At 40.3% G+C, this 19,639-nt stretch overlaps 1 protein-coding gene across 2 annotated transcripts; it reads left to right on the top strand.

Annotated features, from left to right (window-relative positions):
• Window positions 1–260: 260 nt before the first annotated feature.
• On the top strand, window positions 261–18,563 carry LOC146322604 (amyloid-beta A4 protein-like). Of its 2 annotated transcripts, XM_084724622.1 has the most exons (18): window positions 261–479; window positions 3,834–4,001; window positions 4,108–4,237; window positions 4,352–4,464; window positions 5,895–6,085; window positions 6,759–6,997; window positions 7,151–7,318; window positions 10,714–10,847; window positions 10,994–11,068; window positions 12,690–12,848; window positions 13,821–13,949; window positions 14,117–14,216; window positions 15,674–15,741; window positions 16,267–16,405; window positions 16,649–16,702; window positions 17,006–17,097; window positions 17,209–17,355; window positions 17,934–18,563. In XM_084724622.1, exons 1-18 carry the CDS (start codon window positions 420–422, stop codon window positions 18,033–18,035), a joined length of 2,268 nt encoding a protein of 755 aa, XP_084580748.1. In that variant the 5' UTR covers window positions 261–419; the 3' UTR covers window positions 18,036–18,563. The 2 variants fall into 2 exon arrangements, with proteins under 2 accessions (XP_084580748.1, XP_084580749.1); XM_084724623.1 differs by lacking the exon at window positions 7,151–7,318.
• The last annotated feature ends 1,076 nt before the right edge of the window (window positions 18,564–19,639 follow it).

Raw genomic sequence — 19,639 nt, forward strand, 5'->3', positions numbered from 1 at the left:
AGCAATAAAGTATTGATGATTTTAATAAAGTTTCTCGTTATAAAGACCTGAAGGATATTTTAATCATGAATCTACAGACTACAACATAATAGGTATTATAATTCCAAGCATTTTATTCTAATTTTCTGTAAACAATCTTTTCAATAGGTGGAAAGCTTCTAAGTCAAATATGTGTTTTTCTTGTGTTAATACATTCAGTCACACACACGGTCCCGCTCCCCCGCCCCCATCCATCCAACACGTCCCTCCAGTCCCACACACACACCGTCACCGTCGGGAGCTAAACAGGGAGGGATCATCGGGATCGGAACTCTCCAGCCGCCGCTGTGCCGACATAACAACACCACCGTCTGCTTTAATATTTCTTCTATCGGAAAAATCGTGAACATAACGGGGGTGCTGGGTACCGGGAGGACGGCATGGGCGAGCTCACGGCGTTTCTGCTGTTACTGGTGGCGACCTTGACGCTTTCAGCCGAGGTGAGTACAACGGAGAAAATCTCAGGCTGTGGGAGAGAGCCGCTGAGCCTGTCCGCTCCCTGGCTCCGCTTGTTTGCGGGCCTGTACCTACTTACAGCGGGTATCAAACGCACGACAGTGTCAACCGCTGTGTAACAAATTCGATTGATGGCGCATAAGATAACCGTTAATTTAACGTAACAGACAATGGTGCAACGGTTATAACGTTCCATTGATGAGATCATGGCTGTGTGACAGTTGGGACCGAGCTGCTATAAAAGATAACGTTATTAGTGAGGCCCAGTCTGCGTTTGATCCAGTGAAATATTCTCCTTGACAGTTTCGAGCACCTTGTTCTATGAGTCCATCGATGTTCCAGGTCTACCATTTACACAGATTTACTGCGGAGAATTAGCAAACCAAATAATGTCAGCAATGCTACCAAGGCCTACCGTTAGATGTCAGTGATTGACAGCTTGGCCCTGCCATGTTGGACATGTTTTGGTTTGTCTTGTTGTCATTTGTAAGCTTTATGTAATACGCTGCGATAATAGTTAGTCGCCGTTATCCTTTTATTGTTAGTTATACAGTTAGTTTAAGTCACCTGAGTTAGCTATTGCAGTGAGTAGGGTCAAGGAAGCTAACGTAAGTTAGCTTTTTCCAGAACATTACACGAATTGGCATGGCAACCGCTATGGACTATGCGTGCTCAGCCAGTTTGTCCTCATCGGTTTTAAACAAACCCGTCTAGACAAATATAACGTGCAGTGCAGCTTTGATGTGAATATTCCCTCTGATGCCGACATAGGTTTTTTAATAATGCTTATGAACAGTGTTATGTGTTGCTGCTGCGTCGTCCTGGCCCACTTGGTCCACACCAATCCAGTCCAGCAGCAGCGTTGCAGCTGCAGGGTGGTGATACTGCTGAGGGGAATGGAAAAAGGATGCAGCCTTTTTTAGTTTGACACAAGCAAGATGGCGCCTGCAGCTTGGCTGCTGTTGCTGCTGCTGTGTAGGACAAGAGAGCGAAATACACAGCTTAGGACCGGCTGTTAAAGGGATGAGCAGCAGCATGGCAGTATGCAAATTGTTAGATGCATACTGCTGCTTTCTCATTACCACGCTGTAACTTAGGGAGATTGTATCCATAGTGCAGGCTCAATATAATAACACACCTAGTATACTGCTTTCCCACCCAAACCAAACCCCTGCATGCTGCAGTGAAAAATGTCTGTGCAGGAGAATTATGCAGGACACAGCATTAAAGAACTTTCCTCAACTAATATCATCATATGCCATTCATGTGATTGTCATTAGATACTATATCTGAACTTTATGTTTGTGAAATCTTAGCATGTTCACAATACTATTCCTTCTATATTGCTTTACTTTATGAAAGAGCTATCTCTGTCTTTTGACATAGGGTTTATATCATTGCAGTCATATTTTTGTGGTATTTTAAAGATTTTTTCATAGGTTTCATATGGTAAGTCTGGTGACCCGATGTGTTTTATAGTTTACCTATTTAATCTAGTTAAATCAACCCATTGTATTACAATGTATTCCATTTTCTGTGCCTTATTTGTTTAACGCTGGAGGCTGAGTCATGATAGGAGTCACACAGGCCCTGCAGCACAAGTACCTACAGTAGAAGTGATAACCTTTGTGCACTATCATGGCCTGTTGCCACATTCCCCTACAGTCACACAGTGTTTCTGATCTTTTTTCTTTGATGTACGACCAGGTCAGACTGGTTATTTCGGTGTAATCCTACACTAATAACCACCTGAGCTATTTCCTGGTAGCACATGACTTGATATAACTATATCTTGTGGCTAACATTCTTACAAGTAATGTGACATGAAGCAGTGATGTGTGTGGTGAGCAACTGCACATTCGCTGATTCGCTCAAAATTGTTTGAAGCACAAGGTTACCATCCTGAGTTGACATCTGACCCCTCATCACATATTCTGTACATTAACACCATTTTCTTTTATATTCTGTATCCTGTAACAAACATTCCTGTAACACTCTTTGTGTTCAGCTGGGTGTTGATTCATGCACCCACTGCGTACTGCTGCAGTTTGAATTTTTTTCTCTCACTGATTTGGTACAAACAGAATGAGCAAGATGGATGCACCATATGATGCAAGGCACTCAAATAAAACAAACATGAGTTTCATAATAAATCATAAATAAATGATGGATAACTTTATGTAATGGGCTGATAAGGTGACGAGAGAGTATTTTCTACAGAGAGGAACAATGGGCTAAACCATCCTGACTCACAGGATGCCAAAGCCTCTTTTACACTGACACTGACTAATATCTGGCATTTGTGTTCAATCTTTGTTCAAATGACTCATGGGTCATGGGTATTAATCGACTCCACCTCTGATCGGCAGTGAGGGACTCCCAGATAAACCCCGTTATTTTGTAATCTTAAAGCTCAGCTTTCCAAGTATATATTAGGGAAAAAACGAAAAAGACAACTCATCTGCTGGCAATGGGAAAAGGGTCAGTTGTTTATTTTTAGCAGGTTTAGCTGCATTAAAACACACTGCATGTATGTGATCATTTTGGTGTAAAAGTGGTATAATATAATGCAAATCTTCACATGCAAATATAGTGTTGAGTTGGATCTAGTCATTTTAAGTTTGGCAGCAGATGGCTTGGTTGGGAGTGTATTGTCAGCTTGCAGCATCAGCCTTGCCTGATGTCTGCCAGAAAAATAGAGGGCCCAGAAGGCAAAACACACTCAGACTTCCTCCAATTGTTTCCCCAAACACAAAGAAAGGAAAAACAATATGTGCAGAAAACTATGTCCTATTGGACAGTAGGAGAGGTTGTTTGCAGCTCATATGTGCTGGATTTCAGTAGCCTGTGGTTCAGTAACTTTTTGTACTATTTGCTATATTAGGCCGTATGTTCTGTCCAACCCCTTTATTGCACTCACTGTTATATAGGAAATGAATAAAAGCACATAAGCCAGGTTAACAAAGGGCACATGTGCGGCCCTGTGGCAGTAATGCTTAGCTCTTTGGCTTATGGGCTCAAAGGGATGAAACGAAGTATCGTGCCTGCTTAGGCCTAAACCATTAGTATTTTCATTTATTTATTTATATAATAACTTAAGTTCACAGCAATTGTAAAGAGCAATTTAAACAGGCCGTTATCCTTATGATCCATGTATCACTGGACCGATCAGAGTGGCAGATGTTTGTGCAGGATTGTATGTGAAAAAAAGGACAATAGACTGAAAAGGACTAAATACACATAAGCTGCATCAGGGGATATTTATGTTTAAACTTTACCATCCTTTACCAGCAAGTACTGTCTTCATTGTTGTCCTCTCTGTCCCCTTGTCTGTCCAGGTGCCTGCTGATGACTCAGTGGGTCTGCTAACCGAGCCCCAGGTGGCCATGTTCTGTGGGAAGCTCAACATGCACATCAATGTGCAGAGTGGCAAATGGGAGTCTGACCCCTCTGGCACCAAGAGCTGCATCGGCACCAAGGAGGGCATCCTGCAGTACTGCCAAGAGGTATTTAAACTGAGTGAGACAGCAGTGCAGTGACAGAGAAACAGATAGGGACTAAGACAAAGAGAGACAGCAAGTAGACATAAAAATATCTCACTTTTTTCTTCAGGTGTACCCAGAGTTGCAGATCACTAATGTTGTGGAGGCCAACCAGCCTGTCAGCATCCAGAACTGGTGCAAGAAAGGTCGCAAGCAATGCCGCAGTCACACACACATCGTGGTGCCGTACCGCTGCCTGGGTAAGAGGCTTAATCGTACAGGTGGATGTTAGTGAGCGTGTTTATGTGTATGGGTGCATGTATAAATAAATATACAAACTACTTGTACTGAGCAAAGGCTTTCTTATGTTGCAGTAGGGGAGTTTGTGAGCGATGCCCTGCTTGTTCCTGATAAGTGTAAGTTCCTGCACCAGGAGCGTATGGACCAGTGTGAGAGCCACCTGCACTGGCACACTGTAGCCAAAGAGGTGAGGACAGATAGTAAGAAACATTCAGCCCTGATCAGACAGAAAAATTGCAAACGCCAAAATGTTGGGGGGTTTTTTCTGTTTTTTTTTTTGTTGAAGCAGTGTAATAGGAGTGTCATGATTCTTCAAATCCACCATTCAATTTGAAGTTGGATTTTAAGATCACAATTTGATTCAATTTTTGATTTAAAAAAAAGCACCAATGGACAGTGACAATGATAAAATTATCATCAGATTATCAATATTGCAAATCAAATTGCAATTTCAATATCAGTCAAAAAAATTGCAATTAGATATTACTTCAAAATAATTCAGCTCGAGTATCCAGCAACACCCATCACTAGTTTGTCCTCCATGATTGTTATTTCCAAGTGTCTGTAAACTTGGTCATCACCACCACAGAAGGCCTGTTGTTCACTTCACCTGAGAGAACAAAGGGGGAAAAAAAGGCAAATTATGCTGGGCACATTTTTTGCTCTCAGTTGAAGGCTTGTTTTTTTTTGTTTTTTGTTTTTTTCTTTTCAACTCAAGGACTTCAGTGCTTGCTTGCAAAAAAGGGAGGTGCTCCTAGTGCCTAAAACGCATCCAAAACACAAGCTGACCATAGGGTTGTCACAAGACCAGAATTTTAGACTTTGATACAATACTAGTATTTAAAAAACAATACTCAAACTACCTCCTTTAATCTTACAGCACACAAAATAGGAATTTTTCTGGCTTTGATGTGCTGCAAGACAAATTTCATGTAAGAAAATGACAACTAGAATGAAGTGTGGTTTTGAATGAGCACTTAGATCTTTTCTTTTTTATAGCTTCAGTACTTTCAACACTGTTATTGTATTGTTTTGAAATATGGCATTGAAAGAGTGCTGACAGCGTTAATGCCCAGGGTGCATTAGCAGCTCACACTGCCTATAGAACAACTGCAAAAATTGGATTCTGTCTGATTGGGGCCTTCATTGCCACTGTATGAACTTTATATTATATGTTACGCTTCCTCTGTCATTATGTGGCTTTTTCGTTCTACTTCCTCAGTTTTCTGTCTGGTCGTCTGTAGTTCTTCTGCTGAATGACTCAGCACTCCATAATTTCCTCCTCTCAACAATCTGCTTGTCAACTTTCTCTGCCACTTGTTCTGATTTGTGTTTGTGTCTGATTGTTCATTAATGTGGCATCACCCATGAAGATGATTGTCCACCAAACATTGATTTTTTTTTTTTTTACCTCTGTTATAATAAATAATCTGTGCATCAAAGATGAATCATTAGAGGGGGACTCTTCAGTCACTAAGGTTTATCACAATAAGCTTTCACATACTTCTGAAATGACTGAATGCTTTGTGGTGTCATTTAGGTTGTTTATACTTGAGTATTAGAAGACATTTGAACACTGTATGATTAGTTATGATTTCCGTCTGTTATTAAAATTAGTCCTGCGGAGATCGCAACATGAATCTCCATGACTATGGGATGCTGCTGCCCTGTGGTATCGACCGTTTCCGAGGGGTGGAGTTTGTCTGCTGTCCAGCAGAGGCGGAGCGAGAGACAGACAGCACGGAGCTAGAAGGGGAGGAGTCAGACGTGTGGTGGGGTGGAGCTGAGACCGAATACTCCGATAACAGGTATCATCACTCACGTTCATCCAGTTTTGTTTTCAAGAAGATTTGTTTTCAATTCCATTCCAGTATTGGTTTTATCATAATGCGCTTGTTCCTGCCGCTGCTGTTGCTCTACCTGCTTTACTTGTCTTGTGAGAAATTCTTATTGTTGAGCCCTGGAAAAAACTTGCTTAACCCATCAACTGTATGTTTAATAGAATTTCAACATATTTAATATACCATCTATGGCTACAAATTCACAATTGGGACTGCAGTACTTTCTAATGCACAATTGTTACATATTGCTTAATTATCTAAAATGTTTTTTTCCACCTGGTTTTAGTTTTTTTTTAGTCAGCGATAATATCTCTGGTATGACAGACACACACACACACACACACACACACACACACACATGCATTTGATATATTCAAAGAATTCAAAGGCTTTCTGGTTGCATGCAGAAATAAACAAACTATCAGTGCAATGAAAGTCTTAGTTGGCTTTGTCTCTCTAGCTTCCATCACCAATTATTCTGTATACAAGTATGAAAATATACAAGAAAATAAGTTTAACAATTAAAAAAAGGAAGAAAATAGACAAGGTGATAAACAGCATAACAGTCTGTGCAAAAAGACAAACAAGGTTGTTCAGTGCTCAGTTCATACGTAGACTGAAGTGCCTGCTCTCCCTGCAGCATGTCGCGTCCGGCAGACACCGAGCCTGCCACCACAGAGGACGATGAAGACGAGGACGAAGAGGCGGACACTTTCGAAAGAGATGAGAATGGAGATGGCATTGTCGACGACGAGGAGGATGAGGAGGATGAAGACGACGATGTGACTGACGAACGGGACAGCGATGAGCGCAGTGCTAACGTCGCCATGACAACCACCACTACTACCACCACTGAATCTGTTGAGGAAGTTGTCCGAGGTAAGAAGTGAATAGACACTCTTTGTTGACATGTTTTCATTTATTTTGTTGTTTTTCATTTAATGTTGTTGTCTCACTTTTATGTTTTCCATGAAATCCATAAACGCTCACTTTTATATGATATTTAATTTGCGTTTGTGCACATTATCTCAGCCGTTTGTTGGGCTCCTGCTGAGTCAGGCCCATGTCACGACATGCTGGAGCGTTGGTTCTTCGTGCCCGAGAAGGGCAGCTGTGCTCCCTTCTTGTTTGGGGGCTGTGGGGGCAACAGGAATAACTTTGACTCCGAGGAGTACTGCCTCGCCGTCTGCAGCAGCTCGTGTAAGTCCCAGGATTGGAGACATATGAACCCTGACGTGTCCACGCCACGAGCCTGATTCCTGTCCTCAGGCAGCTGCAGACTGTCTCTCTGTGTCTGTCTCTCCCTGTCCTGAGTGTCTGATGGCTCTTAACCACTCGGAGCACTAACATGTGGATTCAGTTGCTTGTCTTTTAATCTTGTGTCGAGTATTATAGGATTATTTTCTCAACAAGATAAAAAGGAATCTTTGATTGGGAAGGAAAGGTCATGAAATCACCAACCTCCTTGGAATAACATTTTTTTTTAATGAAAAAGAATGAAAGAATTGAAGAATTAAACTGGTAGTCCTTTCTCTTCAACTTCATATGTTATGCCAGGGAGTGTTGATCGGATTGTATTCATCTGAATGTAAACACAATTCTCACACGCACACACATTTATGTTGTTACGTTTCACCATCCAGTTGGTTCAGCCGTAAAGAACATAAAGCTTGTTCTTACAAATTTGTTACAGGCGGTCATAATGTCGAGAAATGGGTTTTAAATTTAGATAATTGACTTTTCAGCATTGATTCATAATCTTTCAAGAGAAAACTGTGATGCATCTAAGAATCAAGTCAGTCAGGTGACCATGGTGTAGTTCATTTATAACATTTTATAGCGTTTTACTTGTGAAGACTGTCTTGCTGAAAAAATCATTTAAGTATCATAAACTTTAGTTTGACACAGAGTTTAGTTTCTGCACCAAAATCATTTGGGAAAATCTTATTGGCTTTTTGTGGACGGAACCAGAGCGATGCTGACGTTCAGGTTGGCCTTAAAAAATATGTCATCCCTTCACTCTACAGTCAGCAGATCCAGTGAAAAGACTAAAACCAACAATGCATTAGTCTGTCTCTCAGTACTTTTGAACCCTGTCTGTCTGGCTATCAACCTCAAGCTAATTCCTTCCTACAGAAGACACAAATCATTGAAAACGGGACACAAATAGATGTTTTATTATTTGAAAGGCTCATTAATTTTCTGAAACATCTGGGTATTGTAGGTTTTAGCTAATTATGTGGATAGAAACCACAAAAAGTGTGGAAACCACTGTGTTGGGGAGTATTTTCAGCTATAGATGAATACATTCTCTAGTTAGTGTTTGCAATAATGTTGTCAATAGTATCAAAGTGTAAGTAGTTTTTCAACACTCCATGTTTGAATAAATAAAATACTAATATTTCATACTATCAAAAGCTGAAGATCTGAAGAGCTTAAGTAATCTAAGTGCTCATTCAAGACTTCAGTTCAGTCAGTTCAGAATAATGAATGTGGGATTTACTGAAAAATTCACATTGATTGTATAGACAGAACATGTCAACCTGTGCAACAGTTGTCTCACTCAAGTGTTTTTAAATATATTTTGGGCAACAATGGAACTTTATGGCACAGAGGAATAAATTATACCAGGCTTTGGTACACAGAATAAACTTGTTTGGATCAGTTCACTGATGGTTTTGGTCTTTTCATGAGATTTATTGACAATAAGATAAATCACCAGCCCCATCCTTTAAGGAGCTTTGAGGCCAATCACTTTACATCAAAAGATTCAGCAGTTTAACTGATGATGTTTAATCATTTAAGTGAAAGGAAAAAAAATGTAAAGACAAGCGAGTGGATCAAATGAGTGTGTCCCTGTTGGAAAGTAGCCACAATGCTCTCATAGTCATTCACTTCATTTAATTTCGTCATTTTCTAACCAGTAACACTGAGTGATCCTTCTTACAGCATGTGGACGACGCAGCGTTAATACTGAACGTTGAATGTCAGTGTGTATCTGCTGCATGCACTTCTTTACACGTGTGTGTCTGCATGCCTTGCAGTTGCAAGGTCTCACGTCTGCTGCTGCAGCTCTGTAGTAGTCCGACCTGACAGCTGTGGGTCTCTAACAATGTCATCAACACATCTTAACCAGCTGAGCGATGCTGTGTGTTGATAGCTATTACATTGTGTGTGTGTGTGTGTTTGTGTGTGTGTGTGTGTGTGTGTGTAGATGGGGGATGGGGGATGGTGTTGTTAAAGGTTAACGGGTTGATTTGCTGTTTCCACTCAGTGAAGCACCACACTCCTCTGTGGTGCAGCGTCTGCCCTGATCCTGACTCGGCACTTTGCGTCTTATCTCCAGGCTCCCACATTAAATAAAGACATACACACAGCACTTGTACTGGGAAACTAGTCACCCTGTGTCCCCTGATAACCCCTGTGTGTCTGTTGCACACCATTATATGTGTTAATATTAGCACCATTGTCTGTATGTATGTATCTAACCTGTCTTATGTTTTTCACACACTTGTTTAAACTGTCTGTTAAATTTCATTCATGACTCTTGTCTATCATATAGTCATAGTGCCATAAAAAAATACATTTGTAAAAGAATAAGTAAATGAACTATAAAGACAAATAAAATATAAATTGTCCAATCATTGTATAATCATTTTAATTTATTTTCACATTTATTTGATGAAGGAGCAATATCTAACAATTGTGCATCCAAAAAAAAGAGTACAGCAATCCAGATAGCAAGTTGGAGTTATTTCCTCCCAACCACTCCTCCCCAGACTTTAGAAAGCTCAGGCAGGGCCATTAAAAAAGTGCAACGTAAATTGGCAATAACAAGTGACGTGTCCTACACTGTCAAACTAAGCCCGTTTTCCTGAAAACAACTGCTGGTTGTCTGGTACACATTCCAGACTTTGAGTTCAGTGACCGCCTGACTTACTACCTGCCATTAACACTTTGCCCAAGTTAACCATTATAAACATCTACTCCTTCTAAAAGATAATTGGTGAGTTCTTACAAGTCATAAACATTCACAAACATTTACTCCTTTGTCAAACATTTGGCACTGACTTGAACTCTAATTAACTTGAAACAGGCAAACAATAATACCAGTTACAAGCCGGAAGGGGGACGCCACGGCTGTAGCATTGTTGTCAGAGAAGCAAATATTTAAACTTCACATTTCCTCAATCTCAGATGATACATTGTGGCCATTTCATGATTTGAATACATAAATATATCACAGATTCTTCTTTAATTTATTTCTGTATATTAATATCTTTTAAATAATATTATTGCAGTTGTCTTTATATTTCTACATTTATCTATTCTTTTATTTGTTTCTCTTTATATTCCTATATATATTCTCTTACAGATTAATTGTTTTTTTATGGCTCTCCTATGACTCCACAGCCTGTGTGTCTTTGAATGCATCATGTGTTTTAGATACACTGGGATTGATCAGTGTTTTTCCTGCATTTACCCATCATGCATCCTCTGCACTTGTATTATTACTCTCTGTGTTGCTCTGCCTTATGTTATCCTGTTCTTTCCCCTGCCCTATGTGTGATTCCTCCGCCTCTGTACTCCCATAGTGCCCACCATGGCCCCGAGCCCTCCAGACGCCGTGGATCGGTACCTCGAATCTCCCGGGGATGACAATGAACATGCTGACTTCCAGAAGGCCAAGGAGAGCCTGGAGGCCAAACACCGTGAACGGATGTCCCAGGTATGTTTGTATGTCAGTGAAAACAGTAATCTTAAACAATCTTCATCCTCTCAAGGTGTCCATATGTCTCATCTCATGTGACAAAGCCTGAATTTGTCAGTATGTAATGACAGTTTTAGTCTCTGACGTGACATACTTATGTCCAGGTGATGAGGGAGTGGGAGGAGGCTGAGAGACAGGCCAAGAATCTTCCTCGTGCTGACAAGAAAGCTGTCATCCAGGTAGGAAACACGTCAAAACTTTCTCTGTGTTTGTTTATAGTTTCTAGCATTATTTGTTAAAGTCAAAGGTGTTTGGTATGAAAATATGTGATTGTCTTTGCCAAAATTTCTGAAAAGTCACAGGAAAACAGAAGTAGAAACAGAAGTGCCTTGGTGATGGGTACATGTGTGAGAGGGATTTAAATATAATCCTTCAGATTTCATTGAACTGTGTAAAAGTAGGAGTGACTTAAGCCATTTTCACATATGAACTCTGAACAATATCCTGAGAATCAGGTCAGGACATTCTCCTTTCACACAGGTAGCACACATCTGTGTCAGATGTGCTCATGCAGTAGAAATGCTCTGTGAGGTTTAGTGGAGAGGAGTGGATCCTGTAGAGTGTTAAGGAGGAGGATGAAGAGGACTCCTCCGTAATGATGATGCTTTGTGGTGCGTTGGGATTTTATATGTGGACACACACTTTTACTTCGTAGGCTTATATTTATTGGCAGATAGTCTGTATGAAACAATAAGTATTGACCAGCTACCCATCATGCAACACAGACTTTGCACTAGGGAGCTGGCAGGGTTGATTCCAGGCCAGCTGATGCAGGCATTTGCATTAACACATACAGCTGATCCAGGTAATGTCTAGAAAAGTGCAGAGTTGCAGTACATGTGTGAAAGGGAGTGATACGGAGCTGTGGTGAGATCTGTAGCAGTAGAGGATTATAGGCTGTCACCCACACCTCCTTCACCTGCATTGTGAAATTAGGATTTGGACATGAGAGCAGTGAGGGCACAAATTTTGACAGCTCTTCTTTATAATCTTTTTATGACCCGCAAACAGAAATGGTCACATGGTCTTAATTATCACATTTCTTCATTCCTTTGACTGGATATGAAGTATGAAGATGAGTCATCAAAAAGATTCTCACTGTGAGTGGGATTGAGGCAGCTTCTCCACAAACACACACACACACACACACACACACACACACAAAACAGCAAACCCGGTGAAGTGAAGATAATGTGTTACTCAAGGCTTGGTAGGGTATTTGTCATAATGACTGCATAATTCCAGCCAGAAATTTTGGAAAAATACATCCAGATGGAGTCCGCTGTGGGAAGATTTGGGAGTTTAAGCTGAATAAGTGATGAGAGCCCATTAATGTGAACAATCACAAGATCAGATAATGGATGGTGAAGTTATTTATTTGTTTTTCATCTTCAGTTCATTCTTTTCATCTTTAATTTCAGTTATTAACTTGACAGTTAATAAAAGCAGACTAAAACTAAAAGAGAAAACATCATTTTTCAAAGAAAACATGTAAAGAAGTTTCCCTAATGTCAGAACAACTTGTGCAACTTCAGAAAGGAAATGTTCAACTTATTTGAAAGCAAAACAGAAAAAGAAATGACATTTTTTCAAAATATCAAAGTTTTTTTTAGCAGCATGGTTGTTTCCTACACCACCTTTTGTGGTCATTGTGTTATTTCCTTGTACATTGTTATGTGCAGCCCACCGTGGGTGGTGAAAGTACCTTATAAAAATGATAACTGTTGGTATTTATAATCACAATAAAAATGTATTACTGTCTGGTCTCATGCACATAAAATGTTTTGTGTTTGTTTGCAGCACTTCCAGGAGAAGGTGGAGGCTCTGGAGCAGGAGGCAGCAGGAGAGAGGCAGCAATTGGTGGAGACCCACATGGCCCGGGTGGAAGCTTTGCTCAATAGCCGCCGACGTCTGGCTCTGGAAAATTACCTCAGTGCCCTACAGGCCAACCCTCCAAGGGTACACACACACAAACACACACACATATGCACATGTCACCTATGCACCTTTCAATTAAAGCAGAGCTGAGACAGGAAGTCGTGGGTGTGTTACTGGGAGACTTTAGAGAGAAATAACAATAACTTTTCCAGTATACTTGTAACTGCCAAAGGTATTTAAAACAAAAACACCACATCAGGTATGTTTTTGTAAGACACCTGTGAATGTAATCTTTCCCTCCAGGAAGTTTGGATGTTGCTATCGCAACAATTTATGCAAATTCAACCAATCACCGTAAATTCTGCACTTCCATGCAGTTTTGTCCAAACTACACCTTTCTGCAAATTTGACCAATCATTGTTGCTTCCACAGAGTTTGACCAGTTTACATTGCTTATTTGGTCACACGTTCTGAAAAGAACACAAGCTTTGTAATTGATGTTGATATTGGCCTGCATCAATGCCCTGTACAGTCTTTTAAAAACAAACAAAACAAAGATTTTGGATTTTTTGTAACCCTGAACCTTTTTGGTAAGTTTACTGAGAACACTGAGAACAGAGTGTTTTATTCCCGCTGCAACAAGTTGCCTTTGATTATTATACAAAGAGTAAAGCAACTTGTTTTTGAACTTATCTCTTGGTCCCTCATTTTCATTACAAAGGAATAGACTGGAGACAAACATTGGGCCATTCCAAGAAAAAAGGCCTAAAAACAAACATGGATATATGGATAAATATCTTGCTATAATATGAAAAACATCTTATTATATAAACTTGACGTTATAACATGATATGGGTCCATTTTTCTTTTTCTGGCGTGGCAGCAATACACTGCAACAGATTGGAGACAAAAATTGGGTCATTGCAAAAAAGACCTAAAAACATTGCTGTGTGAAATCAGGTATTTTAGGCTGCAACAATCCTTAAAAAAAGCCAGTAAAATCATTGAGGGACTGGTGTAATAATCCCACTAACACAACACTTCCACCATCAGGCTCGTCAGGTGTTGAGCCTTCTGAAGAAGTACGTCCGTGCAGAGCAGAAGGACAGGCAGCACACGCTCAAACACTATGAGCACGTCCGCACAGTCGATCCCAAGAAGGCTGCACAGATCCGACCTCAGGTACTCAAACACCTCACACATGTACAGTCCAAAAAATGCTTGTGCTGCTAAATTATTAGTATGGCCTAAAATCAAATGATAAATTCTTTGAGAATTTTAATGTTTGTGTAGAAAATTATAATGTCAAAATCAGACTGGGACTAATTCACTGTCTTCTGACCTCTTAGGTTTTGACCCATCTGCGTGTGATTGATGAGAGGATGAATCAGTCATTGGGTCTGCTCTACAAAGTGCCCAGCGTGGCCAATGTGATCCAAAACCAAGTCTGTAAGTTTTGGCTTCATTCTTCTTCTTAACTGAATAGATGATCTTCTGCACAGTGAGTCAGGGGTTACGAGGACTCAGTATTTTAGATCTGAATGCTATTAAATATCACACTATCACATTAAATACTTCGTAAGCAAACAGTCTCCTATAAACAAGATGCACTTAATGTTGGATTATTGTGACTATTGTCTTGTATGCAACTAATCATTGCATATAAGACAATAGTCACCTTTCAGTAATGATGTTTCTTCAGTTCAGTGTAGGCTGGTGTTGAATGGTTCCTGAAATAAAAGAGCTGGCTTTCAAACAAAGGTCCTTAAGCTGGAACGTGGTGAAGCTGCAGTGTGTCCTCAGCTGAGCTTTTTAGCTTTTCAGAAACTGGCAGTTCTCTTGCTGTCTCAGTACTCAGTTGTTCAGCCGCTGCAGGCTCCACACACAACTGAGGCTCATCACATCGTCAGGAATCAGGATGTTGTGTAACTGTGGCATTGTTGGCGAAGGATTGAAGTATGATAGACAAAACTTCCCGTTTCCACAGACTCACTTTTTATGGCCTCAGTCATGGTTAATGTTGAACCCTGATTTTGGGTTTAAAGTTGTCAATATTAGAGAAGAAACAATTAGTTCCAATTAGATATGATTTTGATAATCAGTAGCAATGTAGATAACAGATCAAAAGTTAAAGTAATTTTTAAGAATAAGTGCCAATAATTAGTCATAAGATGCACACATATCAAGGACATTCATTCGTGCAAGTATACACTAACAGTCTAAGAGCTTGCACTGTGAAATGGCTTAGAGTTTTCACAAGTAATGATAAATGAAGAAAAACAAAACAATATTTAGTATTCAGTATTCATTTAGACAGGTTAATTGTTGAGTCTCATTCCCAGGTTGGTCCGAGCCACCAACCTAAAGCCTCAGTATTTGACTATGAGAGAGTGCTGGCAACTGTCTTTCTCCAGAATTGCTTACTCCACCTTTAATTGATCATCTGGGAAAACAATCAGCAGATTGAGCAGTAATTTAAATAATGGTTAGTAGCAGAAAATTAACGTGCCAAGACATTAAACAAATCTTTTCTATTTGTTGTATAGTAATTCATTGTAGTGCAGTCTGCAATCTGTTCATTTTACAGAGAGTTAAGCTCACACTGGAATAACATCTAATTAAACCAGCCCACATATTACCTTATTATGTGCAGTGGGACCATGCAGACTTAATTAAGTGACCCCACAACCTCTTGTAGTGCTGAGTGAGGATGAAAACGCATTCAGCAGCAAGTCTGAAGTCCAGTGATGCACCGTGTGCTGATAACAAAGCATCTCTTGTGTTAGTTTTCCTTCAGTCATCAGGACTGCGCCTGGCATGCTTTTTTTTTTTTTTTTTTTTTAATCCAGCTCACTCCCATTACCATCATGCTGTGTCTCTCACACACTCTCTGTTTTTCTTCCTAGCTGTTATCGTGCAGCGAGTTCAGTCAGAGCTGTCTCAGCAAGTCTCTTCCCTGCAGAGCGATGGGCGGGTGAGTCGAGATGCACCCACTCACATATGCATGGAGTCTGTCCTGTACAAACTGCACTCGCTCACAAATATAAATAGAATCACCTCTGTACAGTGATACAAGACACACAACACACAACATGGCCCTGCACAGAAACAAACTTACATGCAGTCTTAGTAGCAGAGTGAGAGCACAATAAGAAGTAACCAAAAACGGAGGATAAAATGATTTTTTTCAGATTTGTTTAAATCACTCAGTTGATCACAGATAGTTGAGACTGTAATCAGGTGCAGTCACTGAATAAAAGAGGTGAAATCAAACAGATTCATCTGAAAAAAATATGATCTCTGTATCTGAAGGGCAAAAAAGATTTAGACTGGAGATTATAGTTGTACAGATGATGAATTTTCAGCTTTAGTTAAATGTTTTGGGAACATAATTATATCAGCAAGTCCTGGTGATTATCTTTTTAGTAGATAACCATCAGGACTGGATTATATTTTCCCACACCGACACGTCCGGATTAATCTTCCTGTGTGTGTGCAGGTGGATGGCAGGGTGAGTTACGGTAACGATGCTCTGATGCCTGATCAGGCCTACAGCTCTGCTCCAATGGACCCCGGCCTGGACGGACTGGGCTTCATCCACCCTGAGAGCTTCAACCAGCCCAACACAGAGAACCACGGTAACAAACACTAACTATGACATTGTATAGATAAAGATATTTTGAATACCATGAACTGAGATACCCACAAATCAAAACAGACACCAAGGTATTCATTTTTAACTGTACGCATAGTTTCATAATGTAGAGATGCTTATTCACCCATATGAAAAAAATAACAGAAATAAAAAAAGAAAGCTGACTTTGCAGTTTGACATTTTACTTCCTTTTCTTAAATTTTCTTATCATTTCTTTTTTCTGCAGTTGAGCCTGTTGATGCTCGTCCAATTCCAGATAGAGGACTCCCCACACGACCTGGTGAGTGTGTGTTTCTGACCATTTCTGAGCAAGCACTTCACACAGGACTAGGAGATTAAAACATCTGTTTTGCTGTTTTAATATGTGATTTTTTTAAAGTAAATATAGTAACATATTCATACTATTAACATCAGGATAAGGCTGTGATAGTTATTGCAGTCTAACTTTTTCCCACATCAGCTCACCACCTCTAAGTTTGAATTTTTGTTTTAATGCATACAATGCAAATTCTCTAACACTAATATTTCTGTTTCACTACTTAATGTCATTACTTACTTCGTGTGTGTGCTGTTTTTGTTTCAGTATCTGCCCTGAAGCCGGAGGAAATGCCAGAAGTGCGGATGGAGACTGAAGAAAGGCAAAGTGCTGGTTATGAAGTTTACCATCAAAAACTGGTATGAAAACGATATGAGTCGATGACATCACATCTCATCATGTGATTCACTTTGTTCCTGCAGTGGTCTGCGCTCTGTGCACATCAATACTTCTGTCTTTTTTAATGGCAGGTGTTTTTTGCCGAGGATGTGGGGTCCAATAAAGGTGCCATTATTGGACTCATGGTTGGAGGGGTCGTCATAGCAACTGTCATCGTCATTACCTTGGTGATGCTGAGGAAGAAACAATATACTTCTATTCATCACGGTGTAATTGAGGTAGAGAAAGAACTTTGTGAATAAGTAGTTTTGTGTGAGATGTAGTACAGAAATCAGTGTGTTCATTTGTTTGTCTACCAGCGTTAATAATGTCAACAAAAATGTTCACACATGTACATAAACAACAAAAAAAAAGACAACAATAATTACAATGAAATCTCTGTTCATGATGCCCTAATGAATAAAGACGAATGAAATAGTTGGCTTTGTTCAGATGGACAGCCTCAGTTAAATCACAGTAATCAGGCATCTCAGTACACTAATAGTTCTATCTAATTTAAGTACTGAGTGCCTCATCTTCACCGGTGGCCTGTCAGGTGGGAAGAAAAGACAAAAGGAAACAAAGGGGAGAGGCCAGTAAATCTGATAACATGGCAGCCCCATGACACTCTCAGTACATGTGAACATTGACTAAAATTAAACAAAAACAGAAGACTAAAATGTACTTTAACTAACTTCAGTTTTCCACAAGCAACTAAGACTCTAACTTAATTTAACATTCTTGTGAAAATCAACACTCTTTTCAACATTAAATACATTTTTTTATTAGTTTTAACATCCTTTATGTGTGTTGGCAGGTGGATGCAGCAGTGACACCAGAGGAGCGCCATCTGGCCAAGATGCAGCAGAACGGCTATGAGAACCCCACCTACAAATTCTTTGAGCAGATGCAGAACTAAAGAACTGCTCGTCAACATTTTCTTCAGGCGTATCCCAACCCCACACTCACTCGCAGTAGGGTCTGCTCCATCCCGGTCCCGTGCCCTCAGCCCCTACATCTCCCTCCTCCTCCTCACCCTGTTGAGGTGGAGGGAGACATGTGAACACACTTCAACTGCAATTGGTCAGACAAGGGTTCCCCCGTTTCACCTGCACATTTTCAGCCAATCAAACTTCATCAGGTTTGTACTGATAAACCGACACCCTGTTGACGATTTATATGAAGTCACCGCAGCACTGCGCTCGCAACTGAGACCAGAAACATGTAACGAGCAGATAAATTCTCAGTCATTGCTCCAACTGTTTGTCCCATTTCCCTCAAACTATCCCTCACCTCCCTGCCCTCTCCCCTGCTCTCCGATGACAGCTGTGCTGCGTTTGATTACATAACAACTCTTAGGCCACATTCAAACAGAATCAGGTGTTGCTGCGATGAGCCATATTGTTGTTTTGGGGTGTTTATATGTGCTTGGAACAGGGCCGCTGGGAAAAAAAGTTTTATTTCTCTGATTCACTGGCTTTCCTCATTCAGTCTCTAGCTTGCATGGCCACAGCTGCGTGCTCTGTCTTTCAAACAAATGGGCCCAATCCCAGTGTCCCCACTAAAGCCTTGAGCCCTGAATCCTCACAGACTTCAGCTGACGTCAACTCAAGTGCTTGAGTGCTTGAGTGCAAGAGGCTGCAAAGGCTCAGAAGGTTATGGAACAGTTTGTGACATATCAGCATGACAGAAATAATTTATGAAGAGCTTAAAATGAAAATACTACAAGACAATTGTGTAAAAATAAAAAAGAGGGGTACACATGAACACAAACGCAAAAATATTCAGTCAGAGGTTTTAGGAAGAAGTGTTTGATAATGTGAAATTAAAGTAAATAATTCAGTTAAAGGAGGAAAGGAAATACCTTTGTTGGTGAATCAAACATTCAAGAGCACTGTCATCTATGGATCATTTAAAAAAAAGACATTTGGAGTTCTTTTGATAACCCTGTGTTAAACATCACAATGCTAAGAACTGTGGGTAATTCCCTCAGGCAAAGTCTGCGGAGATGCAGACTTGCGGAAAATGTGCGTTAAGGCCTCAAAAAGGCCTTTTCGATTTCACAGTGAAACAGACCTAAACCCTCACAGACTTAATATCTGTGAGTCTATGAGGGCAGACATTGGGATTGGGCTCTGCACACCAACCAAAGGAAGCTTTTGGTGCTGCTATTTTGCAGCATTAACTGTAAGACAGACCCAGACATAAAAGCTGGGTACACAAAATAAACAAAGCCAGAACACAACTGGGAGAGTATCATTGTTCGGTCCATGGACTCTTTCTGGATAGTGCCCGGTTTCAGAGATATTTCAGGCTGTCTGACTGCAGATTTGTGATTGGCTACCACAGCATGATTCTGTTTTTAAATTAGATAATTGTCTTTTTCACCACAGCGCCTGATTCCGTCTGAATGCGGCCTTAGACCCGGCAGCGGGAGGAGGGGCTCTCAGAGCGCCTCTCCGCACAATTAAAGCCCAAATGTTTCAGGTTTGTTTTTCAAAAAAGTAGAAAAAAAAACAGAAA

The sequence above is a fragment of the Lutjanus erythropterus genome, chromosome 8, assembly GCF_056507025.1.
Source record: "Lutjanus erythropterus isolate fLutEry1 chromosome 8, fLutEry1.hap2, whole genome shotgun sequence".
NCBI lineage: Eukaryota > Metazoa > Chordata > Actinopteri > Lutjaniformes > Lutjanidae > Lutjanus > Lutjanus erythropterus.